The sequence below is a fragment of the Poecilia reticulata genome, chromosome 1 (genome assembly GCF_904066995.2).
Source record: "Poecilia reticulata chromosome 1, P_reticulata-male-v2, whole genome shotgun sequence".
NCBI lineage: Eukaryota > Metazoa > Chordata > Actinopteri > Cyprinodontiformes > Poeciliidae > Poecilia > Poecilia reticulata.
Window position 1 is genome coordinate 27053615 of NC_088830.1, and position 27371 is coordinate 27080985.

The 27371-nt window shown below is 39.2% G+C and overlaps 2 protein-coding genes across 6 annotated transcripts in view; one reads left to right on the forward strand and one right to left on the reverse strand.

Moving 5' to 3' along the window:
• Positions 1-9352, forward strand: part of LOC103470055 (uncharacterized) — a 41001-nt gene extending 31649 nt beyond the window's left edge. For all 5 annotated transcript variants that reach the window (XM_008418191.3, XM_081610491.1, XM_008418200.3 and 2 more), the window contains one exon: positions 78-9352. In XM_008418191.3, coding sequence (XP_008416413.2) covers positions 78-193 — 116 coding nt within the window. In that variant the 3' untranslated portion in view covers positions 194-9352. The remainder of the gene's footprint in view (positions 1-77) is intronic.
• Positions 9353-10084: 732 nt separating this feature from the next.
• Positions 10085-25543, reverse strand: LOC103470073 (ectonucleoside triphosphate diphosphohydrolase 7-like). Its single transcript, XM_008418217.3, has 14 exons — positions 25352-25543; positions 22827-22904; positions 22552-22734; positions 20674-20879; positions 19852-20002; positions 18734-18837; positions 18528-18587; positions 18299-18447; positions 18048-18214; positions 17016-17217; positions 15980-16099; positions 15814-15899; positions 14574-14735; positions 10085-12563 (listed from the first exon to the last, which is right to left on the reverse strand). The coding sequence occupies exons 2-14, from the start codon at positions 22832-22834 to the stop codon at positions 12347-12349; spliced, it is 1815 nt and encodes a 604-aa protein (XP_008416439.2). The 5' UTR covers positions 22835-22904; positions 25352-25543; the 3' UTR covers positions 10085-12346.
• Between the last annotated feature and the right edge of the window lie 1828 nt (positions 25544-27371).

Sequence of the window (27371 nt, forward strand, 5' to 3'; positions counted from 1 at the left end):
ATCGTTGTAGCCCTAGATCTGTTGTTCGTTTTCTTTCCTTCTTGCTTGCTTTAATTGGTGTCGTCTGTCACATGTAGGTCCCCTAGTCGCTGGGCGGACCAAAGACTTTGTGCAAAGGATTCTGGATGCCAGCGCCAGCGGTCAGAACCAGCGTAAGGAGTCGCTGCAGGGCGGAGACGAGGCGGCGGGTTAAACTACCCAGCGCCTGTGGTTTTTTTCTCCACGTCTTCCCATCCCAGCACCCACCTGGCCAAGCACCTCCTCTGCTCTCACCCTGCGCACATCGGAGTGAGAGCTGAGCCGAGAAGAGGCTGGGAAAGAAGAAACCAAGACGGGGGATTGTTTCCATCCTGCTCTCCTTCAACAGCAGCTGCAGGCTGCACCGCAAACACCACCAGGCTAGAACTGCTGCTGATGTCTTTACTGTCCGTCTGCGTGTGTGTGTGTGTGTGTGTGTGTGTGTGTGTGTGTGTGTGTGTGTGTGTGTGTGTGTGTGTGTGTGTGTGTGTGTGTGTGTGTGTATGTGTGTGTGTGTGTGTAACATACTGTATGAGAGTGCATAGTGCTTCTGTTTCCCTCCCTGTGCTGTATTTGTATCCCATTGTGCCTATGAATAGACATTGCACTGTTTTGTAGATAGTCGTAGTTTTTGGCGGGTGAGTGAGCCGAGGGCACGGAGGCATCCGAGGACACAGGAAGCTCAGAAACCAGGAAGTGAGAGGAGCCCCGTTTCACAAAACAAAGAGGTGGATGGATGTGTTTTCTCATTCCTCTGGGCTCCGATGAAATCACTTGAGGGGCCCGGAAACAGAGGCCCGTTTGTTAGAGAAACCTCTGGAGCTTTAATAAACCGCCGTCTCTCCGAAGTCACTTTTCTTTCAGTTCGTCTCCACTGCATCAAAACGAAAGCAGAGCTAAAAACGAAAGTGAGAATGGCACCTTAATTTAAGCTGACCAAAGACAACTGTAACTACTGCAATGCTGAAGCATCACAACCAGACCAGCCGCGTCACAAACCCATCACAAAAAGCTATCAGAATACTGTGACTGTTGTCATATTTCTACAAGTTATTTTTAAGTCATAATATTAAAACAGTAAAGATGCAGTTAGGGGTAGGCGTTTATCGTATGTTTACAAATTTTGATTTATTGTTGGTCACGATAAATTTCAGTTAATGCTAAAAAAAACTGACTGAAATGGTGTTTTTACTATTTTATCCCATTTTTTTCCAACAGCAGAAACAAATATCAGTAAATTAAAAAATCTAATGAATTGCAGCCTCCGTGTGCAGCTTAGTGATAAAAATCAGACGTTTATTTGAAATAGGAATATTTTTCATTTGTGGCGCCATCAGTTCTGTCCCTTCCAGTTACCTAAAGAATAATAAATAATATTTTACCATCTTTTTTATGGTTATCACAATATTAGTACCATAAAATCTAACATCACCAACCTGATGCAATATCACCAGAATAAAGTCGTTATTGAAGATGTTTCTTTCTTCTGTTGTGTTTAAAGAATCGTTTCCTGCTACTGATAATAATTTTATGCTGCTGTTAAAAATTATTTTCTTATTGTACCAAAGTATAACTTTTATTTTTTTATTTTTTCATAGAAGTTCTCATAAAATGTCTACTTCTTTCTCCTAGTGTTACAACCTTGACTTTATTCTCTTATTATTTCAAATTTATTGCTATACAATTTTTTTCTTATAATATTATGACAAGAGAAGAAAACCCTTCAGTTTCTAGCAATCGATTAAATTCGATTACAATTTTTAGGGTTACATTGAATTCAAAAACGATTTTTAATTCAGAAATCAATTTTTTTTACTCAAACAATTTTGCGATTGTTTAAATTATGTGACTTGTAAGAAGAAACGACAGTGCAATCAAATGTAACATTTATTTAAAACAACTTCCATCAGTTTATATTTGCACTAAAATAATTAAACGACCTGTTTCAGGTTAGCTTAACTTCTTATTAAATAAAAAAATACCAAAGAATCATTTAACTTGAGTGCGGTGGCCGAGCGACGCGTAACGCGATGTTTAGCTTATAAATAGGAGCAACAAAGACGCACAACTGAAACGCAGAATGAGTTTGTCTTCATCGAACGAAGTGTAATAAAAGAATAAACAAAAATATGCAAAGAAAATGAATTTTAAACAAAAGCAGCAGAAAGAAGCTTATTTCATATTTGAGCGTTTTGAATCGTCTGCACCTCTGATTGTAACTTTATCGTTATGTATTTTATTAGCCTGGCTAATTCTTCATCTGTAGCTGTGAAGCCTGATGCTTCTCCGGTTTGTCTGCAGTGGCTTCATTTGAAAAAGGGAAAACGTCTCCGCGCTGCCCCCCTCGCCCTCGGCTCAACCCCTGGCCTGGTTATGTAGCGCAACTCCCTGAATTGCAATGACCAATAGAGAAAACTCTTGTAGATCTAGACAGCAAATAAGTCTATTTTTTTGTTTGTTGCTGTCGATGTTTTGATTCTGTTGTTATCTTGACGACGCGGCGGCGGCGGCCCACTAAGTGGGTGCTGCTCTTGAGGATTTTTGAAATCTGCCTTTGTCTGTGGTCTTTGCTGAAGCTGTAGACCAACCTGTCCAAGCTCTCTAAAAACTATTGGACACACAACAAAAAGAAAAGATAGTCAATGACCCTTTGAATTGCACTGTGGTAAGAGCAAATAAGCACCTTTGAGGAGGGTTTTAAATCCTCGAAAAGAGAAGAAAAAAAAAAGACTTTTTGGCACCTTTCTGCAAAAACAGATATCGATTCAAAGACTTGAAGGTGCCTGCTGCTTCCGAGCAAAAGACAGTTTGGGTTTGTCTCAGTATGGTGCTACTATATGATGAAAAATTTTTTACAGAAATGCAAATCTAGCATGGAAGCATGAGGCAGTAACTGCTGACTGGGTTTTTGTCCTGCGAGCACACGCTGTTGGTGGCGGCTTGCTTGCATAATAATGCCTTTCTGAAGTGCCTGGAGCTTAAAGCCACAGGGGCCTGTGTTATTACAGCTGATCCTGATTCCTGTGAGCGTCACAAACCTCACCTGCGACTGCTGCGCCACGCTTAACGCTCCTGAGGAAGGAGAAGGAATGTCTGGTGTCTCATTGCCTGTCAGCCAAAACAGTAAAACAAAAAGGTTTCATGAAACCTGCAGTCTCTGGAACATCACATGTGGTAGGAAAGATGTTTTCTTCCTCCATAGCTGCTGTGTTCCAACTCGGTGTGCTCCCCTCCTGACTGAAAAGCATAGAGAAACATTTCCCCTCCTGCAGAGCTTGATGTTGGTCATTAGAGAGCTGTGGTGGAGGAGTTCATTACGCTGCAGGAAAGGCCCAAAATGCAAATTTAAATCTAATTTTTATTCATGCAAGTTTTTTTTTTCTTGGATGGAAGCAGAAATAATTAAGTGATATTATGATCAAAGTTATATTTGATATACACGGCATTCAAGTTAACGTGGTTACTGGATGGTGCTGGAAAATGGCTGGAAAATGTAAATATTTACATTTAAAAACAGCTTCTGGAAACGTTTAAGCTGTTATCAGGATTGGATTAAGCAGGTATTTACAGAATCCAGTGTTTATTTATAAAGGAAATGGAGGTTGGAGGCGGTGCATCACCAATAATCTTCCTGTGTCAAACGAATACCGGGAACGTAAATGTTTGCTACAAAAGTAAGGCAGTGCAGAAATCAATAAATCAGGACTCACCAAAGCCGCTTTAAGCTTTAATCTGATGTTTTTATAGCTTACAATGATGTATTAGAGCCACATTTAGAAAGTAAAAAAATAAAATCACAAGACTAAAGTAACAATATTTTGAGAATAAACTAACATGAGAATAAAGTCGCAGCTGAACGAGAAAAAAGTTACAATATTATGAGAATAAAACCAAAATAACATAATAATGAAGTCACAGCATTACGAGAATAAAGTCTTAAAATTATGACTTTATTCTCGTAATTCGGTAACTTTATTCAATCTTGTTCTCATACAATTATATCCTCATCATATTGTAAGTTCTTGTACTTTTATTGTTTTCAATTTTTCTTATTATGTCCCTAATATTTACTAAAACGCCTGAATTCGTGGCAGAGTTTTAAAGTGCTGCTCAGCCTCCAGCCATGTGGGAGTTTTAAGTTTCAGGTTCCAGTTTCTCCTGATGACTTCATTCCTCCACAGCCGCAACACAAAAATCCATCTGCTGCGTGCATTTATAGTTATGTGCCAAAAACTAAACAAAGAAAGAATAGCTCCAGATTTACACTGTAAAACATTTGAGCTGCATGTAGTTGTTTCTGCTGTCTTCTACTCTTCAAGTCAAATAAATTTAAAGTTTTAGATTTTGAGCCTAAATGTGAGTTTGTGGAAGATAAACTTACAGCAGTAAGTTGTTAACTTTTTATTAATTTAGTCAAACCCCCAGTAGTTGAATAAACTAGTTTTTAGGTTAAAAAACTGAAAGTAGAAAAAGACAGGAGTGGGAACTATTTCCCAGAATGCTTAGCGGCATGTTTCTGTTTCTTGAGATGGAAGTGCGTTACATTGATCTGACTCTGGTGTTTTATTAAGGAAAATGTTCATTTTAAAGCCTGAGGATAAAGTCCTGATCACACTAAATGTTTCTGAGCTGAATTCATTGTGAAGTTTAATAATATTCATTATCAGATCAGAAATTTTGTTCATGCAACTTGAAACAAGAATTTAGATTATTCTAAAGTAAAATAAGTAGATATTTTATCTTAATATTGTGAGTGAAATAATAGAGAAATGTGGCTCTTTGAGGAGTTTTTTTCTGCATATTGTGAAATAAATATTTGGTTTAAATTGCAGCATTAAGTTAAAACTCACAATTCAAGATTAATGAACTTAGAAAACAATGTTTAGACAACTTCCATTCTTCCATCCATTTTCTGTACACCCTTGTCCCCTAATGGGGTCGGGAGGGTTGCTGGTGCCTCTCCAGCTAGCGTACTGGGCGAGAGGCGGGGTCACCCTGGACAGGTCGCCAGTCTGTCGCAGGGCAACACAGAGACACACAGGACACACAACCATGCACACACACACTCACACACCTAGGGGCAATTTGGAGAGGCCAATTAACCTGACAGTCATGTTTTTGGACCGTGGGAGGAAACCAGAGTACCCGGAGAAAACCCACGCACGCACAGGGAGAACATGCAAACTCCATGCAGAAAGACCGGGAATCGAACCCAGAACCTTCTTGCTGCAAGGCAACAGCTCTACCAACTGCACCACTGTGCAGCCCTGTTTAGACAACTTGTCTCTTATTAAATTTACTTCATGAACTTTAATTTCTGAGTTAAAACCAAAACAATTTTCTTGTCGACTTAAATTGCATTTTCAAGGCAGCAGGTGAACTTTTGATTTCAAATGTTTTACAGTGTAAACATGGCAGCAGATTTTATGCGTCTGAAGGCATCATCATCATCATCATCATGCGGAGGGTTTTCGTCTCACCGACTGTTTTGTAACTTTGAATATCCCTTTAACGGGGAGGAGCCTCGGTTGGCGAGGCTTCTTGTCTCCGCTCACATTCCTCAGCTACTTTTCCTGAAATGTTCCTGTTTATGTGTGACTGAAAAGGAAAGAAAGAAAAAAAAAACACAGCACTTTTCTGATGCGGTTCTCCTGACGCTCACATCTGAGCCACAGACTCGCGCTGCAGCTCAGACCTTATAAGGACTGTGACTCTGCAGAAACTGGACAGTTCCTGCTTCCTGGTTGGATGCCACTGTCAGGCAGGGACACAGAGATGTAAACAGTTTGGAAATCTCAGATTCTCACATGCACGGGAAAACCGAGTCCGAGTTACATCTCCTAAAAATGTTGAGGTGACGGAGAGTGAAGCTGCTGAAATCACTCCTACGTTTGTTTATATTTGCATAGATATTGAACTGAGCTCATCGGTGAGGAAACCTGCTGCTGTTTGGTTGTTACCATCACAAAGCAACAGATGATCTGAGTTTAGGAACTACAGCAAACAAAAGAAATTAGTTCAGATATGTGAACACATCTGAACTACATAACTCTTAATTTTGTAAAAATCAATGTTAGTTTGTCCTGAAAGCTAAAGCTAACGGCTAGTCTGAGCAAGTCCAGTCTGAAAAACATCATGGTGGTTCAATCAACCCACATTTTTTTACTATTTAAACCTTCATCATGTTCCCATTGGGTGGTTATTTGGAGAGATGCCAGTGTTTATATACACAGGAAATGGAGTAGAAGGCCGTGTGCCACCAGTGATGGGGAAACAAAACACATATACACTGAAAAAAATAAAATCTCACTAAGTATTTCTGTCTAGTTTCCAGTGCAAATATCTCAGAACATGTCAGACAAAACTAACTTACAACTAACCTTTTTGCACAATGTGGGAGCTTGTTTTAAGTTCTGAATATTGATACGGTATTAGTTCTACTGCAGATTATTTCACTTATAAAAACACATTTTTATCTCAAGTGAAATAATCTGCCAGTGGAACTAAAATTTTTCATCAATATTCAAGAATTATTTACTTAAAACAAGCTCCTATATTGTTACTTGCGAATTAGTTTTGCCTCATTTCATGTGCAACAGAGATTTGCACTGGAAACTAGACCGAAATACTTGGTAAGATATTTTTATTTTTGCAGTGTAAAATGTTTCTAGTTCAGGAGTTTTAGAAGTTTTATATTTTTACACTTCCTTACTTTTCTACTAATTTCTTACTTTTACAGAAGAAGCTTTATGAGTTCAGTGTTTCACATAGGAGGATTATTGGTGGTGCACCGCCTCCAGCCTCTGTTTCTCATGTAGATACTCCTCTTCCTCTCTCCCAACGTGAATGTTGCTGCTTTGAAATGATTGATATTGGCTTTTTCCATCCTCTATTTTGGATTTACACTAAATAAAAGCACAAAGACAGTGATCTACTCCTAGGGCGCGTTCACAGCAGCCATGTTTAATCCGCTCCAATCAAATTCCAGTTCATTTGTCTAGAAAGTTTGGTTCCTTTGGGGAGGTGTGAACGCGCAATCAAACTGCTACGGACCAAAAAAAGCGAACTCCGGTCCTCTTACAAACCTCAGTCTCGGTTCGACTGAAGTGAACTCTGATGGGCTTTAAAAGCACGTGTGAAGGCTAAGCGGAACCAAAGACCGTTCCAAAAGCAGGAAGCAAACTGTAGCGCATGGCATTCTGGGTAAATACAACCAAAACAAACCAGACAGTTCAGCGCTAGCGGGAGAAATGTTTCATGATCTTTTACCAAAGACAAAACAGAAATCCTACAACCGCTACTCCATTTTTGTTTATATTTTGTGAAGAAGGAAGTTACACTCAGTGTCTTCTTCTGAGGTTTTCTTTCAGTGGTTTTTGTGGCAGCGCCCCCACAGGCCAGGAGGGGAACGAGTTTTTCAGTTGGTTTTGGAACCACTCTAGCTGAAAATGTAACAAATGTAGCTGCTTTGGTCCCCAAGCGAACAAAATCTAGTACCCGTCTATAACTTTTTAACAGAAAATCACCTAAAGAAGTCCTGAGCTCACCCCTGGTTGGACTGATGGCTCGGCGGGTTTTTAGCACCAGTAGAGCCAGTGGGCTGAATAGACATATCAGTAAGATTACACTGGTGCGACGCCACTGACCTCCGGGTGGCTGTCCCCTCTCTGCTCTAGCGCTCTCATTGTCACAGACGCTTAGGCTTCTCTGGTTTCAAAGGAGCCGCCTCCTCCCTCCACGCTCAGGCTCGGCCTTTGAGTAGGAACCTTTTAATCCGCAGCATCGCCTCTGCTCTGACAGCTGTGGAGGAGCGCTGCTGCCACCTGCTGCGATGGTGGTCCGCATCGCTGTCAGCTTAGACCCACGGCTCCTCGTGGCGTCTGCTGAGTTTCATCTCTGTTCCTGGTCGTTACCCTGAAACGCCTGGCATCTGTTTCTACGTCTTTCTGAAGTCAGATCGCGGCTTTAACACTTTGAACATTTTCTTAGTATTACTGTTAACTCTGGTGAAAGTTTAAAATTTTACCCAGTGGCTAATTGTTGGCGCATGTAATGCACCTGCGGCCAACAATGACTGAACAACTTTATTCAGTTCCTTCAGTATAATTAGAAAACATAATGTCGACGTCGTCGATCAGAACTTCTTCTGTTCGCTGATTGGTCCTGTTGAAATTCTACCGGAGACAATCCAAGTCAATGGGAGAAAGTATGACAGTGTGTTTGCCTCGTTGTAGATAGGAAACAAAAAGTAGCTGTAAATTTCCTAGAAAAGAAAAATGCTTTAGATTAATCTCAGAAATATTCTAGAAACAATTTGGACAGTTCTGAGTTTTAATAGATGAAAAATTACACAGCAAAAAACTGGAAATCTGCACAAAAAAGGAGAAAAGTAAATTTTTTTGACTTTTGAATCTCAGACATTTCTTAGTCTTGTTTGCAAATTTCTGAGATTAATCTCAACATTTCTGAGTTCTTTTAGCAAATTTTCACCTTTTGGAGTTCAGAAATGCTCGTTTTTCTAGAGTTTTTTTGTTTCAGATCTTCGACTTTTGGTGAAATTTCATTGGTTTTTTCATAAAATTTCTGAGGACAATCTCCAAATTTGAGATTTTAGCTTAGAATTAAAACTTTTTTTTCTATCTACAATGTCCCTAATTCGCCCAGAGCCAAGATTAGAAACCAGGAGAAATGGTTTCGTAAAGCAGAATCCAGCTGCTTTTTCGCTTAACTAACAGCATCTTCATTTTTTCAGTCTTTCCTTACACATTTCCTTCACCTTTCTCACCAGCAACTTGCTTGTGAGTTTGTGCTAATTTGTGGCCAGAGTGTTGAAAACGCAGGCCTGCTGATTACCGTGCAGGCAGGCAGCAGAGGCTCCTGGTGGCTTTAACCAGAACCAAGTCAGTGGTTTCTGTCCAGATGGACTGTGTGACGGCTAGCTGCGTGTGTCCTGCAGAGAGCGAATCATCCCAAAGCTGTTTGGTTGTCTGAAAACACACTGAACGGCGGGAGGGAAGGAAAACCGAGAATTAAACTTACATTCCACTGTCTAAAACTGTACAGCAAACGCGTTTGACATTACACCCTCTGTCTGTCAGTAACCAGTAATACAATATTCCAGTAACACATCGGACCTGGTAACACATTAACACACCTTTATGTACAACTTGTTCATCAGTAAATAACCTTTAAGAAAATGGTTGAAAGAAAAAAAAAAAAGTGCCGTACAAATAGAAGCCTAATATTTTTTGTTCTTGTTTTGTGTGAGTGTACTGTACACCTGTATAATGTATATTTTAATATTTATATGCAGCTGTTGTATTAAAGTATATTTTTAAAATAAAAATCTGGAGTTGGGTTTTTCCTGTGTGTTTAATTAAAGCCTATATTATGTGTTAAAGTTTGAATTTAATTACTGTTTAGTGATAATTCGAGAAGCACCTGATGTGGAATTCAAAAATAAATAAATCCTTCTTGACTTGCTAATTTATTTTGAGGAGTTTCAATGTGTGAAACCGAGAGGTGAGAGTGAAGAAGAAGAAGTGCTTCATATTTAAGGAATCGGGATTAAAATGTTCACCTGGAGCTCAGGAGCGCAGCGGAGCTCCTCCTGCAGGTGTTATGGGGTACTGCACCCGCCTCATATTTCAATTACAAATAAAAATCGCTCCTCTTAGAAAATGTTTAGCTGATTTTTATAAACGCGGGACAAAAATAATTTGGACAGTGGAACAGTCTGGTTCAGCACTGGAGGAGAAAAATAAATTATGTTATTGCTTCTTTTTATAGCAAGTGTGGGAAAAATAATATATTTCTGAGGGGAAAATATTCAAATACAAATCCAGAGTACTTTAGAATCCTTTAAAAAAAATAAATAAAAACTACATAAAATACATTACATAGTTCTGTCATGACTAAACCCAAGACCTGTAATGAATTAAAAATATTTTCAAGCTTAAATTTTAGATACATTAATTTAAAAAATATATCCTGGTTGATAAAATTTTGATTTTTTTCTATAAAATCCAAATGATCCTGTGGAATAATTCAACACGGCGACAAAACACCAGTTTCTCCTTGTTTTTATTGGATTGGAAATGTTTAAATTCACATTTATGTTACCTCAATTAAAAACATTAAAAAGGAAACACTTTCTCCTTACTTTCTAAAATTGCACAATGCCCAGCTGAGAGTAAAGAGCGGTCCTTTGGGAGGAGGCAAAATTAAGAATGTTCTCGAAAAAACTTTGGACTTTTCTGAGTTTGAAAAGTCAAACAATTCAAAGAATTTTTTTATTTTTTGACTTTTGAATCTCAGAAAATTTCATGTTTTTTTCTCTCACAAATTTCTGAGAATAAAGAAGCAGATGAACCAGAAAATCCCCGTCATGACGGTGATGGACGTGAAAAAAGACAACAAAGAGTCAGAGAAGATGACAGAACCAGCTTCTGTTTGTCCTTTAGCCAAACGCTGACCAGCGGGATCATCACCTGGATGAATCATTCCCGCGTTTCTGAGAGAAAACGACCAGATTGTCTCCAGACGGCAGAAGGAAAACGCCGTTCTCCCACTGTGTGGTCAACACAGAACACAACTTATCAGGAAGCGTTCCTGGCTCCATATTTACACCATCCATCAAGACAAGAAGCACTCACTTTATATCAAAACACAAACAAAATGCGGCCCATGTGGAGACTGGAGAAGGAAACGTTCTTTCCTGAGGGTTAGGCTTGTTTTCCTTAAACAAAATAAAACATGTTGGTGCCACAGACAAGTTCCCCACCAACAGCATCAGTTCACTGCAAAAACAAAACCTTTCAAAGTATTTCTGTCTAGTTTCTAGTGCAAATATCTTGGTACACTTGAAATAAGACAAAACTAACTTACAAGTAACTTTTCAGCAATAGAAGTTTAAGTAAATAATTCCTTAAAGTTGGAGGTAAAGTCATTTTTCCACTGGCAGATTATTTCACTAATGAGACGGTTTTGCCCTGTTATGAGTGAAATCTGCCAACAGAACAAGGATACTATATTTAGTGAAATGCTTCTGGAGTCAGACTTTGCTCTAAATGAAATGGATGAGGAGGAGGAGGAGGAGGAAGAAGAAGAAGATGGCTTTGAAAGGTCGTTCAAGTATCAGGGGGTCGTTTTGTTGTTGTTCTTTCTTTCCAGGGAATCTGGTTTTCGTTTCCGAAGCCTCGTCGTTTCTTTCTGCTGGAATGGAGGGAAATGAAACGGAGGTCGCAGACCGACGGCTGCAGCTGAAGGAATGATGGTCGCATGTCTTGGTCAACATAAGACAACAGCGATAGCAGTTAGAACAGCTCCGTCTTCCTAAATGAGCACAACATGGCCGACCCTCGTTGACATTTTAACGTTTAAAACGATGAAAACGACGGTAAAAGAGTCGGAACTGAATCTGGTTCTGATCTCTTCCTCCTTCTTCAGACGATGCTGTGGTCAGAAGTTTACATACACCCACTGCTGTGCACGACCTTAGATGATTTATTTCAGCTGTTTACTGGTGATAGAAGAATAAACAACTTCAGCAACAATTGCAACTACTTTGAATTAATTGTGATTCTGTTTGAGCACCACTAGTAGCCATTAAGAGGTTTCTATTGGACCACACTTCTTTTTATAAATGTTAGAACTCATTAAATTGCGTCCAAACTTCAGCCGTTCAGTTGCTGATTGAAGTTTTGCTTCTTTATTATTTAGTCAACATTATGTAATGCACCAGTTTGATGCTTCCAAATATGTTTATGCAAATTTGACCCAAAGATTTTTGTCTACAACTTCTACCAAGAAGAGTGATCAAATGTGCAGAAGCCTCTAAAGAACATTAAACCAGCGTGAAGGTGTGTGTTTATGTTTAAGCCTGTTTGAGTTAGAGGAAAACAACAAAATCAAACCTGTTCCCCTAATTTCTAATTAATTAAAGACTAACATGAATCATTAAAAGTTTATGCTGATGAGTGGATGCAAACTTCTGACCAGAACTGTTGATCATGTTAAGGAGTCATTAAAACTGAGGTTGTACCAAAGCCAGGTTTATAAAACACTCGTCCTGTTTGTGAAGGGAATGAAGATCAGAAAGAGGAAAAAACTCTGAAATGTGGCTCTGACGCAGCCGTTCAGGTGATTCTGTTCATGCAGGAAAAGAAGGTGAACCTGGACAACGTCTGCACCGCAGCGCGATCAAAAGTCTGAATATCCAGGCGACTTTGGCCTCTTGGCTCATCGGGTTTTGGACCAACTCCGTCCCGCCACGTTTTCCTCGACACCCACGCCGAGTTGAGGGCGCTGCGGCGCGCCGCCGCGTCTCTCAGGGCAGCAGCGCCTCTCCCTCCTCGACCCAGAGGAGATCCAGCACCTCCACCTGCCGCAGCCCCCGCTGGTGGATCCTCCGCAGGCGCAGGATGTAGAGCAGGATGGCCAGAACCACCACCAGGAGGCAGAGCGAGAACAGGTGGTGGTTGTAGACGAAGGAGGGCCGCAGCCAGCCGGGGTGGCCCTGCCGCAGCGACTCCTGCTGCAGATCCCTGCACAGACACAGCGGTACTGAAATATCCAATACTCCGATCGATTCCCAAATCTACGTTTCAATACTTCAATACTTCAGTCAAGTATTAACAAGAGCATGTTAGAAAGTAACTAAATTATTGAGATCTTGACTAAATGGGAACTACTTTTTCTTCCGCTTGGTAAGTGTGTGATGTGTGAGGACGTAAAGCCCAAACAGGGATTTATTTTAGTAGGGTTATTACTTCACACATTTTATTTTAGTTTGCAACGTTCTCACATATTGTGTACGACTTTTTGCTGTTGTTAAAATAGCCTGGCTGTAGTAAATGAAGCTGCTATGTGAGTTTTAAATAAACACACTACAGCAGTGTTTCTCAACCGTTTTTGGCCCAGCGCCCCCCCAGCCTTCATCCAGGTCCCTCACCGCCCCCCACCAAAGAATTTGCAGGCTACTTTGCACTGACCATTATTTTATCATTAATATAACTATCACTATTGTAGATGTTTTGATTTTTATGCTTGTTTCTGTATTTATCATCAAAAATAATTTCCCAGAGAACAAAAAACAATTTGCAAAATGACTGAGCTCTGCAACATTAAAACATGGATAAACTGTAACTACATTAATCATAGCTCTTCTTCTCTTCGGTGTTTGTCAGTTTCTGGTGGTGCAGCTCTGTGCTGCCTTCAGGAGAATGGGACATCAGAGTATCATCCATAAAACTTCACCCACATGGCATTTATTGTGCAAACCAGAGCTTTCAGTGCACCGTGTTAACTCTATAAAATGAACGCTCTCTATCGTGGTGTCACTCATGGAGGGATTTCTTTATTTCTTTATTTAAATGGGTTCATTTTTCAGAGGGATACAAAGTGAGGGTATCGGGATTTTAGCTACCAGTAGCAGGAGAACGGAGCTGCGCCAAGAAGCTAACAGAAGCTAACAAACACTGAATAGAAGAAGAGCTGCCATCGATACAGTTGCAGCCAAGCATGATTTAATGTTAGACAATACAGTTTTACCAAGTTGCTCAAAGTCTAAACTGGTATTGTCGTGCATTTAAGGTGTAAAGTTTACCTTCGACCAAACGCCCCCCAAAGGCAACCCAGCGCCCCCCTTTTGTAAAAATGTCCGCCAGCGCCCCCTGCCGTCCTCTGAACGCCCCCTAAGGGGCGGTACCGCCCACGTTGAGAACCGCTACACTAGAGTGATGCGCCATGTTGTTTTTAGGAAGATTTGAATTTAGGACTCTAATGATTCCTCAATTATCTGCCTTGAAGCTTCGTTAAATTGTGTTTTTTTTATTTAGCGCTCCGTGTTCCGGCCTGGTGATTGATTATGTTGCGCAGCGATCTCACTTCCACCTCTGGGCTGTTGCTAAGTGCTAACAGCATAATGCCCAGTTTTCCAGTTTGTTCAGTGAGGATTTAATTGATTGATGATAATGTCTGGGTTTATCATTTATGGGGGATCAATAAACATCCATAAAATAAAAATACTGATTTATAGACATTTTTTATAGGCGTTTTTGTGAGCATGATGCTTGAATATCATGTCGTAGTTTTTCCATCATTTTGTCCAGGTTAACTTAAAAAGTGACTCATTGTTGTTATAGGTTAATTCTCTATATAGCAGAAAAGTAAAAATTATGTACAAATATGAAAATCGGGCCAATGTTGATATCCGATATTAATATTGCTGTTATGGTAGAATTTCCCAATATTTCACTTTTTCTAATTTTTTATCTAATTACTCGATTAATCGTAAGAACAATCAATAGAATACTCAGTTACTATAATAATTAATCGTTTACAACAGCCCTATTTGAACTACAGCTTTTTTTATTTAACAGGAAAATTAAGAGCTTTTGCACAAAGTGTCGGATCGGCATCGCCAATACCAGCTTCAATTTTACTCAGTGTTGGATCGAAAAGGGATTCGGCGACATCGAACATCACAGACGGACGGATGTGAAGAGGCGGCCCTGCGTCCGCTGTAACGAAGGCAGCAGCTCTGACTTAAATACCTGAGAGGCAGGAAGCGCGTCTTGAACAAGATGGCCCCCAGAGTCCACTGCACCTCCTTGTCGTAAACGAGCTGCGCCGTTTTCAGGCTGGCGTAGTCGGAGGGGAAGCGGAAGCCGGAGTGCAGGACTTCATACATCCAGGCTGACTTGAAGCACTGATACCTGAGGAAGAGGAGGAGAGCAGAGCCACACCTGTAAAGTCAAGCCTGGGTTTTAACATCCTTTCATTATAGTTTAATTTTATTTTGTTGTGACTTACTTTTTATTTGTCTTTTTCACTTAGTTTTTAGAGTGTGTTTGCTACTTTTTATTAGCTACATGTTGTTTAGTTTTAGTTCAGTTGTCATTAGTTGTTAGTAGTTTTAGTTTTTACACTCTGGTTCATTTTTGGGTGCAAAATTCAAAAACATCAAAGTATTGTGATTATATTTACATCGACTGGGTGATGAATAATCAACAGAAGATACTAGTTTTAAAAAATATTTTTAATTACTGTTGAACAACCAACTCATTGGTGTTTCTAACTTCTTGCAGCCTAACCCTAACCAGGAGGAGCATCAAGTGCCGTAATTTGCCAACAGCTGACGTAAACAGATTGTCTGTGAAAAAAATAATAGATTTCACATCAGTACGAAAGACTGTTAAATAGATTAATAAACACAAAAACAAATATTATACCCAATTCTACCTATAATTTCAGGATGTTTTAGTTAGTTTTAGAAACACGCAATATAGTTAGTTATAGTCTTCACCCTTTAATTACCATTTTTATGTATTTCAGTTAACAAAAATGTTTCCTTAATTTCAGTTTTTGTTATTTTGTTTTATTTCATCGTAATAATCTTGGTTCAAACCTGCAGCCCAGGATGTTGATGTTCAACAGTTAGGAAGAGTTTGGATTTGTTGCTAAACTTTATTCCAAAGTTCAAAACATGTTTACTGAGCCCCACTGTAACCCAGCAATGATCATGCTCATGTAGGCGCTGCCCACATCCTGCCCCACTCAAGCTTAAGATCGCAGGTTTGCTGCAGCTGCGCAGCCACTGGTGGCCATGCTAACTAGCATTAGCATCCACAGCAGGTGCTGCAGGCTGCCTGGACACGGTAATACAAACAACCTGCGCTTCTTTTCTTTTAAGGTTTCAGTGTTTTGTTTTCCCAGTGAAACAAAGATTAATCCCACCAGAGCGGAAACGTGACAGAAAACACAGCGACAGCTGAGACTGAGTCAGCTGCTTACTTCAGCCTGGTGATGTCCGCCTGCTGGGAGAAAAGCTGATTGTCGAGACGCTGTTTCAAGGTTGACCACTTGGTGGCGCAGTAGTCCTGTTAAAAATGATAAAAATAGATATTCAGCTAAATAATCCAGTGCGCTGCTTGCTTATTTAGCTTGTGTGTGTCAGCACCTTTGCAGCCTGAGCGTATTTGTCGCTGCTGTACTGTCCGCCGATCCGCAGCACGTCCTCCATGCAGTAGAAAAACTCAGAGAAACCGTAAAACTCACTGTTGCTGAAGTTGATGGGAGCCTGCAGAGCAAAGCGCCAACATTTAGCCATCGCTCATTTCTGCTCCAGGAACAGATCAGAACAGATTGTTCAGTGAGAGGAACGAAAACAGCATGAAGGGAAACATGAACTGAGGGAACCTTAACAGACTTTATTCATATTCTAATGTTTAAAGTTCACATTTTCCCAAAAAGCGACAAAAAAGTCACAGCTTTTCCATAAATTTATGAGAATACTTTTAGACAGATGGATCTTCAGACAGTGCTATCGTAAATAAAGTCTGTATATATAAATATTTTGCCACAAAATTCCAGAAAGAAATAGTTAAATTGACCTTTATACTTTTCCAAACCTTGAGTAAAAATCCTGCATTAAAGGGGCAGTTATTGTGTATTTTCCAGGCACAAATTTTCAATTTATGGCACAACCAAGTAACTGTTACCTTCACTTGTTATAATATGACTCAAAAGAAATGTTACTTTGCAAATTGACGGTTTAAAATTGGGCCTCTGTCTCTTTAAGACAGCTCCTCTTTCCAACACTCTGCCTTCAGAACGTCATCACAACAAAATCTCTCCATTAATGCTTTGACTTTGTTCTTAGGAATGTTGCACTCAAAAGTAGCTTGTATGACGAGTTTAGCAGACGCACAGTTTCACCAGCAGTTTGCTAATGGCTGCTGCTGCTAGTCTGAAGGGTCAGAGTGGAGGAGGTGCAGTGGAGGGATGAACTGTGAGGCGGAAACTCAGCTGGAAAAAGGCAGCATTTCTACAAACAGTGGTTGCCATGAGAGATTAAAGGATTTCTAAAACATGCATAAAACATTTTAACATAATGTAAAGCTCAAAAAAAGTCGATTTTACATAACACTGTCCCTTTTACGTCCGACAACCCAAACGCACAACTGTTATGTGCCGTACACATTGATCAGTAGTACCTGGTAGATCCCCTGTGGAGACATGGTGCCGTTGTGGAGGCCCAGGAAGGGTCGTACTGCCTCCTGACACCGACTCCAGTCGCCGCGGCCCCGCAGGTACACGGTGTGGTTGCCCCGGGTGATGGTGTCAGACATGCTGACCGGAAGACAGGGGTCCAGGTAGGGCTTCTCCTCACTCAGGCCCGTCTCTGTGGCCAGAAACCTGAACAGGAACATGGAAGCATCACCTGACCTGGAAGCTGAATATTTCATCAGCACTCAGCCTGAGTCCTAATCATGGTGCTACTAGGAAAATATTTTTGTTACCATATGTACAAAGTAGAGCATAACTGTGAAGTTGATGCATAAATGCAGAACAAATCAATGTGTGGACGTGCCATAATTTAGTGAACAGAAACAAACGTGAAATTATTATCTAAAGAAGATTACAGTTTTCTTTATTACAGTGAAAATCAGGCTGAAAATCTAAGCATAGTGATGAACTCAGAACTGTACCTTCAAAGCCACATAAAGACAGTTACAAAGCCGGCCTTCCATATCCTGCAGAACATTTCCAAGATTAAAGAACTAATGTCTCAGCAAAATCTAGAGAAACTCTACCGGGCGTTTATCTCTTGATTACTGCAACAATGTCTCCTTAGGTCTGTCCAACAAATCAATACTCCAGCTGCTGCTTGTGTCCTGACTAAAACCAGAAAAACGGAGCATAAATAACTAAATGGTTTAGCACCAAAATACCACTCAGATCTTCTGGGTCTAATCTGCTCTGCCCCCCAGAATCAGAACCAAACATGAAGAAGCAGAATTCAATTTTTATGCTCTTCTAATGTGGAACAAACTTCTAGAAAACAGCAGAACTGCTGAAACACTGAATTCCCTTGAAGCAAGACTAAAAACTAGCTCATTTTAATGGAAGGTGAAGTAAAGGCAGCTCCTCAGTGATTTCCTGCTCTCTTACCATTGATACTATTTTATCAAACAGCACAGAGGAAGTTTCTTTGTGGTAACAAATCAACACCTTTTGTCTCTCACCTGTTTTTGGAAATTGTGCTGTTGGCCAGCTGGTCCTCGTAGCGCTGCCGGGCCATGTTGCCTCCGAAGCCCAGGAATGTGGTGACATAAACTCTGTAAACATGCTGCGTTTGCTCAACGTCGCAGCCGAGGTTAAACTCGGCGAGAACGCTCTTTCCTGCCTCCTCCTGGAAAACACGGGGAAGCGTCAAACTGAATCACAGGACATCAAACGTCTGGGTCGGACCGGTCCAGCTTCTGCTTTTCCTTACTTCTTGTGGTGAGCTGAATGTGATGGCACCGGGCACCTCGTAGGCGATCTGCAGCGAGGCTCCGCCCATATCCATGATGCCCACCGTGCGGCGCCTGCTGATTGGCGGCTGGTTTTCCGACCCAGTTGTCACCTCAACTGTTGCGTCCTCTGATTGACAGAAGATTTTTAGATTTTTTATAAAAATCAGTCATCGTCTCCATCTGATTACATTAATATCTCCAACTCACCCTCGTCAGGATGATCAAAGCGACCGAGGACAAAATTAATGCCAATCCATGCGTACACTCCTAATGTCGTCAAGGCGACAGGAACATGTCACCACAACAAGATGAGAAAATAAAACAGTCAGGGAATACACAGAAGTTTACAGAGCAACGTGCACCTTCAACTGTTTCTCTGTCTGCTAAGATGTGAACAAACATGGCAACCGTACCTTCCTGCTTCCCAGAGATGACCTCAGCGTGTGAACGGGAAAACAGGAAGTCAAACTCCAGAGGAACGTCCATGACTAGGTCCTCCAAGATGGCCGCCTGCTGGCTACAAAGGCACAGCTTTGAATTAAACACCGACGGTTCCAAGAGATGGAATATTAGCAAATAAAGACAGTAAGAAAACAGATTTTCGTTATGAACTAAGTGCTGGCTGAAACGATTATTTGTTTTAATCATGATTAATCAATTGTTGAAATAATTGTCAACTAATTTAGTAGTTGATTAATCGTTAACTGGAGTACACCGACTCAAACTGAAAGAACAACATACTCAGAGCAGCAAATAAGCCAAAACTGAACTAAATATATTATATATTTTATTATCAATATATATCCATGTTTAGAAACCTTCTGAAAAATGTGTTCCACCCAAAACTCCTCCGTTTTTGCTTCATCTGGTTCAAATTCTGTTTAAAAAATCTCCTGCTAAGCACCTTTTCCTAACCAATTATTAATGAAAAACACAAACAGATCAGCCTCACACTGTATTGATGTTAAGCAGAACAAAATGAACTTTTCACATGTTAATGGTAAAAGGATTGTTTTGTTGCAGATCCGTCCGTTCCTACAAATGATCAAATGTGAACTAAAGAAATATTTTATTACATTTTAGGCAGTAAGCCTTTTACTTTCCTATCTAGAAAGGGAATCCAATTACTTCTTATGCATTTCTAATATTGCATAAAAATGCTTACGTGCAATAAGTCACATCTGCAGAATGTGACTTATTTTTTTTATCTGATTACTCGATTAATTGTTTGACTTACTAAAATAATCGTTAGTTGCAGCCCTAACGTAAACTAGTTAAGATTAGAAATAAATCTGCATTTAGTCACTGTAATAATTATACATTCATATAACAGGACAAAATGGTAATTAATTCTGGGTTTTGAGAGAAACTCTTAGTTTTCCCCTGATGTAGTGGGGAGGGGAAACTAGGAACCCTTTCTTTATACAAACACAGTAAAGGTTTTGCATATCACAAACTGCATTTTAAATATTTGTACTTATGCATTCAGTTATCTAGGTCTGGTCTGATCAGCAGTCGTCACTCTCTCTACCTGTCAGGCAGCAGCCGCATGCCAGCGGTGCAGAGGATGTAGAGCGGCGTCTCCTTATGTTTGCTTTGTGGGACGTGAGCAGCAGCAAAGCTGAGGAGAGGCTCCAGGTAGTCGCTGGCTTTTGTTGGTGTGTTTGCCAGAGTGGAAATACCTGAGGAAGGAAAAAAAAACACGTATTTTAAAGCAACAAAAAGAAAACATCTAAAGTGTAACTTTGTTCATTATTTTGTGTGCACTTTGGATGTCATTGTTTCCCCCAGAAAACTCGCTAAGCCTGGTGGTTGAGGCGCTCGGCAGTCGTTCATTCAGCGATCCGCCGTGTTTTTAAGTTAAAAAAAAGTGTTTAAAGTTGACAGAAAATTTGTGTTAGTGGAAGATCAATATCTGAACACCAACTATAAAGTCTTAAAAAACGCAAACATTAAATAAAACTTAAATAAATAAGCAATGCTAAGCCTGGTGGCCTGCCAGGTTTATAATACACTGAGGGAAACCCTGGATGTTGTACTTCTAATTGCACTGACTGAACAATTAAAGTTGTGTTTTAATATCATGTTGGACCAAGCTTGTGAAGATATTGGTGTATTTTAGTTCCAGTGCAGAGTTATCAAATAAACTTGTTATTCAGTACATTTTATGTCTGTGTTTTAAAAAAAAAGAAACATCAAGTAGAGAAACGGTGATTATACAATTTCCTGGTCGGTTGCTGATTACCTGCCGATTCCGATTTTAGCCAATACTGATTTTTATAGTCTGAAATCCAGACATCTTCCTCCCACTTCTACAAGGAAGTAAGTAAAGTACAGAAATAATGAAGCTGACCAGGTTTAATCTTTTTGACAACAGGTTTACTGTCGCTGTCCCTCATCTGCCGGATGTCCAGCAGGGTGTGTGGGTTCCCGTTGTGAGGGGGCCAGTAGTACACAAACACCCTGGAGCCGCTGCTGCCGCAGTCCACCACAATCCCATAATTCAGAGCAGAGTCGAGGATATCAGTGGCCTCCATGGACTCTTCAAGGGAGAGGTACCTGGAGGAAAGACGATGAGACATTCACACACTGCAAAAACACAAAATCGTACCAAGTATTTTTGGTCCAGCTTCTAGTGCCAATATTTTTGTTACACTTGAAATGAGACAAATTAACTTAAACGTTACGTTTCAGCAAGATACAGAGGCTCATTTTAAGTTCATAATTCCTTAATATTGATTGGAAAATCCTTAACTTATAACATAAATTAATTCATAAGCTGGGGAAATGACTTGTTATAAGTTAAATAATCTGCCAATGAAACTAGAGCTTTTTCATCAGTATTAGGGAATTATTTGAATAAAATAAGCTCTTATAGTTAGTTTGGTCTCACTTTAAGTTTACTAAGATATTTGCATAAAGAAAATAGACCAAAAATACTTGGTAAGATTTTATTTTACAGTGCAGACAGTGCAGACATTATATCTATTTTAGAAACTATTAAATTATTTTAATAAATCGACTATTTTCTTCCCACAGTCCAAAAACATGACTGTCAGGTTAATTGGTCTCTCCAAATTGCCCCTAGGTGTGAGTGTGTGTGTGCATGGTTGTGTGTCCTGTGTGCCTCTATGTTGCCCTGCGACAGACTGGTGACCTGTCCAGGGTGACCCCGCCTCTCACCCGGAACGTTAGCTGGAGATGGGAACCAGCACCTCCTGACCCCATTAGGGTCAAGGGTGTAAAGAAAATGGATGGATGGACTATTTTGACAATCTAATAAAAGAAAACATTAGATTTCTTATTCACCAATTAGACTTTTTTAATTCAGTATTAGAAAGACTTTAAAATATTCAAATAAATTAATAATTGAATTCCTTTTTAAATCAGAAAACAAACATGTTATTGCCTTAAATGTAATAGCAGGACTCCTTTAATGGACGCTTGATCATTTGTAGCAAAGGATTAAAAAATACTAACATTATGTGAAAAGTTCAGCCTTTTCTGCTTTACTGACCATCAACAGCATCAGTTGATTATTTTAGATTAACTGATTAATAATTGGATAGGGAAAAGTGCTTAAATAGGAGATTATTGTCTTTTTACCGAATTTGTACCGAGTTCTGTTTGTTTTTTTATTAATCTTCAATGCAAAATCTATATATTTTTAATGTAATGTTGGCTTAATTACTGCTCTGAGGTTTTCGCTCTTTGAGCAAATTGCCTTTTTTAAGTCTGTATACTCCAGCTAACAATTAATCAATTACTAAATTGGTTGACGATTATTTCAATAATCCACTCATCGCGATTAATTTAATTAATTGTTTCAGTCCAAGTGTATTTCAACTCTTTCTGAAGTCCAGTTGCTCAACTTCAATGTTTCCTTTCTGAACATTCTGCACACGGTGTGAGAAAACGGCCGATGTGGAACATCTGAGGTACTGGAAGTAATCTATTTATGTAGAATGATGAGAAACAAACAGATGCTTCTGCTTTTTATCGCCACTCAAACAAAAACAGGCTGATAAACTAACAAAACTTAAAGTCTCTCACTCTGCAGCTGCCCATTTATGCTAGAAAACCTAAGCTACTGCTTTCACACGAATGCAGTTTTCAGAAATCTGCATTCAACATGCAACTCTCAAAAGCTCAAATTTCCTAGCGAGAGCAGAACTCAAAGGCAGCATTTCTTCAGTTCCCTCATCTCTTTAATTCCACATTTTCCACTCACTTCTTGACTCGGGCCCCTGGCCGGCGCTGGGGGCCCCACAGCTGCCTCTGGTAGGTCGCCAGCAGGAGAACGGAGGTGATGAACAGCAGCAGCAGGAAGAGGAGCCTCTGCTTGGTCGCACAGTTCAGAGACAGCAAGGACACGCTGCAGTACCAGGAGGCTGGCAAGCAGGACAGCGTGATCCTGCAGAGACGGAAAGCAGCAAAAACTGAGCTTCGGCCGAATTAAAAAAGGAAAATATACACGCCACACCTCACAACTGATCAGTTTGTTACCTTGCCATGTGTCCCAGTGAGGTGAAGCACAAGATGTCACAATCGTCACCTCATGGCGGCTGCAGTCGGACCGGGATCCTGTTGAGGAAAGAAAAACAAGACTCGACTAAGAACGTATCCATCTCATGAAGTTTAATCTGAATGCAAATAAACTGAAAACAGACAAGAAAGCCAGAACTTTTTGTTATGTTCACTTTGTTATGAAATCTTGTTCAGCACTGAGTCAAGCCTCCCATCATGGCTTATCTATAAACTATACAAAGCACATCCTGTTAATCAATGAAAAAGATTAATAAATGCAATACTTTCCAGAAGTATTCATACCGTGAGCTTTTTCAGATGCTGTCACATTACGACAGCAATACTTAAAGTCATTTACTGTGACAGATCGACACAAGCCAAGGTTTGATTATGAATAAAGAAGATTACAAGGTTCCAGAATTGATTCTGTTGAACCACCTTTTGAATTTATAGCTGCAAGTAAGCACGTCGTAATAAGCGATTAATAAATTAATTGCCCATTAATTAAAATAAGCTCCATAACTTCCATTCTGATTTAATATCTTTTGAAGGGTAAATTTGTTTACACATTTCATTAAATATTTTCTTTTACGGTTTTCATCTCATGTCGATTTTATTTCTGTTTTACTTACTGTTTTTGGTTGTTGCGTTTAATTTTGGATATTTAAGATCAGTGTGAAGTGTTCCTTACTTAATGTTCTTATTATTGTGCCACTATGTATCACTTAAAGATGGTCTCAAAACAACAATATTATCTTCATTTATCGCAATCACTTCTGGGACAATTTATCATCTCACAAAACTTGTTATTGTGTCAGACCTATCTGAGTATGTCTCTCCCAGATTTGCATAATTGATCAATTCCATTAACCTGTTTCTAAAATCTGGCTTACACTACAAAAACAAATAAAACACTTTAAAGTGCAAGAAGAAAAAACAACATCTACCAGGCTGTTTTGTTGCAGATATGGCAAATTAATCTGACACATTTTAATAGGATTTTATGTAGTTTACTCACATTCACTGCAAAAACACAAAACCTTAAGAATTTCTGGTCTAACTTGTAGTGTGAACATCTTAATTTCAAGTTTACTAACAGACAAGTAACTGTTGTGCAGATCTAGGGACTGGGTTTTTAGGACTTTGTGTTATTCTAAAACTTCAAAATGCCGTCTGAACCTCTCTGTGTATTTGTTGTCCTGCTGTTTGAGGTATTTATTCACCTCTAACAGGTGCCTGACCAGAGCCTGTTAGACATGTCAGCTGTGTCTACAGAAGTGTTAGTCAACCCTATGCTGCATGCTTCAGGCTGCAACCAGGTGTGTTAAAGCAGGTAAACATCTAAAACATGCAGGTCAGTCTGCCTGAGGACCAGGGTTGGAAAAATATCTTCTGCATAGCCTGTGACAAACCTTAAAATATTTTTTTTATGCATTTTGACTTCTTATTAACTTCTATAAAGCCAGGTGCATGACTAATAGTTATCCTATTGGTTTTTTCTCTGATTGATTCTCCCAGTTTAAATGGGAAGATGTTCAAATGCTGCTTTAGTCGAATACAATAGTCTCTCATTGATCCCACTAAACTTACACCAATGGAAATAAACATGTAAAAAAACAATATAAAACAACCGTGTATTAATGATGTAGCGAACATAAAATAAAATTTTAAATAGAAACCTGAACATCTGGGAGATTTTTTTAATGCAGAATAAATAAATACAGAATATGTTGATCAATTTTCTCCTTGAACTCTCTGCTGTGCTTCTTGGTCTTCAAGATGCTGTTTAATAATGGTGTCAAACAAACCTGAGACCTGGGTTTGTACAGATATTCGTGTACAGATTAAATTTATTTTGTTGATTTCTGATGGCCACTGGAATATTTATTTTCAAATTCACAACACACGTTTTACTTAAGATTTGGAAAAATCTTATAATAATAAATGACACTGTTACATAACAAAACGTAGAGTTAAAGGGTTATGAATACTTTTTTAAAGCACAGCATAGACATACCTGACTGAACAAAGTACATTCTGGACTGTGACACGTTTCATTTATTAGTCAAATCAAATCAATTAGTGGAATGAAATGTTGTATTAGTTTAAAGTTGAGATACTAACTGTTCAAATCTCTAACAAAATCGTGTTATTAACTCCCAAAATAAGCTCTATGCGTACTGCCAGTAATTTCTGTTCGTGTTAGCGCAGCATGGCTTTATTGGTGTTGCTACTGTAGTATTAGCTCTGCTTTCTTCAGTAAAGGGCCTCATAAAGACGCCTTATATCGTGGTTACTAAGCTACAACTGTTGCATGAAGGCAAAACAGGTGTCAGTCAAAACGGATCGAAGCCGATTAAAACGGGAGAAGGTAGAACTTAACACTCGTTTATACTTGTATAGCTTTATAAACTGAATAACATCCCTGCCGGCTAGCAGTGAGTTTATAAGCAACTGCTGTGAACGGTGTCCGTATGCTATCGGTAACAGTGGTATTAACCTACCTAAAGGAGCCTCCTCTTGCCAATGACGGTCAATTCCAGCAATAAAATATGCCACATGTTCCAGAATGGAATTACAAAAGGTAAAATTCAACCCTCTTCCTTCTGGGAGACGGTTTTAAAGGAACACGACGAACAGAGGAGGAGGAAATGACCGATTATGTACGGAGCTTCCGGTGACAGGCAACCCGTTGGCGACGTCATCCAATCCTTGTGATGCCTTCAGGTACTGCAGTAATATTCAAGACTGAGGATATGAAAGGATTCTTTTTACTGTATTTCCGCGTACTGTTTTTGTTAAAGTATTTTAATATATAATTTTAGCATAATATTATATTTATGTTTTTAATTGTGGATTTTTTAGCTGTGGATTTGTCTGTGTTTTGGTCGGCAATCGATATCACTCACGATCTCTCTTGGTCCCTAAACAACACACGTTATTAAAGGAATAGATCATAATTTTTGGAGCGCGACTCTGTTAAAAGGTTATAAGAAGGGCCGTGCAGAGACCACTAAAGGGGCAGGTGCTCAACAAAATAAGGGCACAACTAACCGCCTTCTAGGACAGAATATGAACAAACAGCTTTCAGAGTTTAATAATAAACAATGAGAAATAACAAAATTGTGAGATATACAATCAAAGCTAAGGAAAATCTCTATATAAAGCATACAACTATGCATATGTAAGATATTTTATTAGTCATTTCTTTCTGCAGGTCTATTTTGTTATAGGAAAGTATTGCCATATTCAAACCCGCAATTTAGCAAGATATGTAAATCAGAGCTAGAAAACCAGACATATTTTGTCTTTACAGAATTACACTATTAAAAATATAAACAAGGGCACAATGCAACCTTTTAGTGGACTGTAATCTATAAAAGAGCTGCCTGTTTGCTTCACTTGCAGTGGAGATGAAGATGGTCCATTCAGGAAAGCAGAGCTGCATCAAACTTTAACGTGGAACTGCAGAAAAAAGAGAAAATTTAAACCAAAAATGTAATTGTTAATGCATGTCACCATGAGAAAAGCCTACTGAGTTTTGCTTAAAAAACTTTTTTCTCACATGACATCATGGGCGGGGCCCAAAATCACAACAAAATATTTCTGCTGTGTGCAAATAAATGTTTATGTTTGGCAAATAACTTTTTAAGTTCATGAGACAAAAATGAGTTATTTTATTTAGAAAAAAGTTATTTAAACAAAACATTTTGTTTTTAAAAATGAAATCATTACAATTCCAAAAGTTTTGATTACAATTTTATGTTACTTAACTGAGGTTCATTTTTTTTCCCATTGAATAATTGGGAAAAAAATATATAACTTCATACTCTGCGAACCAGACCCTAAACTTACTTAAAGTCTGGATTGAGTTTTTTCCCCTTCATTAATGATACTTTTATTACATTCATTATATCTATCATGGTAATTCAGGGCGAGTTATTTTTAATTCTAAATTAATATCCTTGTTGGACTTTTATTTAAGTGCTATTCTCCTTCAAGATACATGTACCTAACGCTGGAATAAATTAAATGTACATTATGCAGCAAAAGGAAATTAGAAAACATATATCCATTATGGAGATGATAAGTTTTGGACGGGCAATGTGCCCTTATTAAGCAATACTGAAGAATGACCACGATACAGGGAAGAAGCTTTTAGTTATCTTGCTTTGCTAGCAAAGTCGTTAGCTATCAGCTAGCTAATAGCACAACAACAACAGCCTAATGTCTGCATGATAAAAATACTGAATCGATAGATAAGAACAGTTTCTCCTCACCTGGCTGTCTCCTCCCGCTCAGTAGTTCTTCAGAGAAAGGCAGACACAGAGGCCTGTCAGTGTCTGTTGTATTTCATTACCTCTCTGCTTAAACCGCGACTCCGAGCTGAAGCAGAAACGATACTTCAACGTTCACCAAAAACGGTTTTTTTATTCACCAAAAACTGTTCTGTAATCTGGAACGTTCGCTACGTTGAGCTCCAGTTAGCCGCCTTATCTCACTGCGCGAGAGGCAACTGCCTCA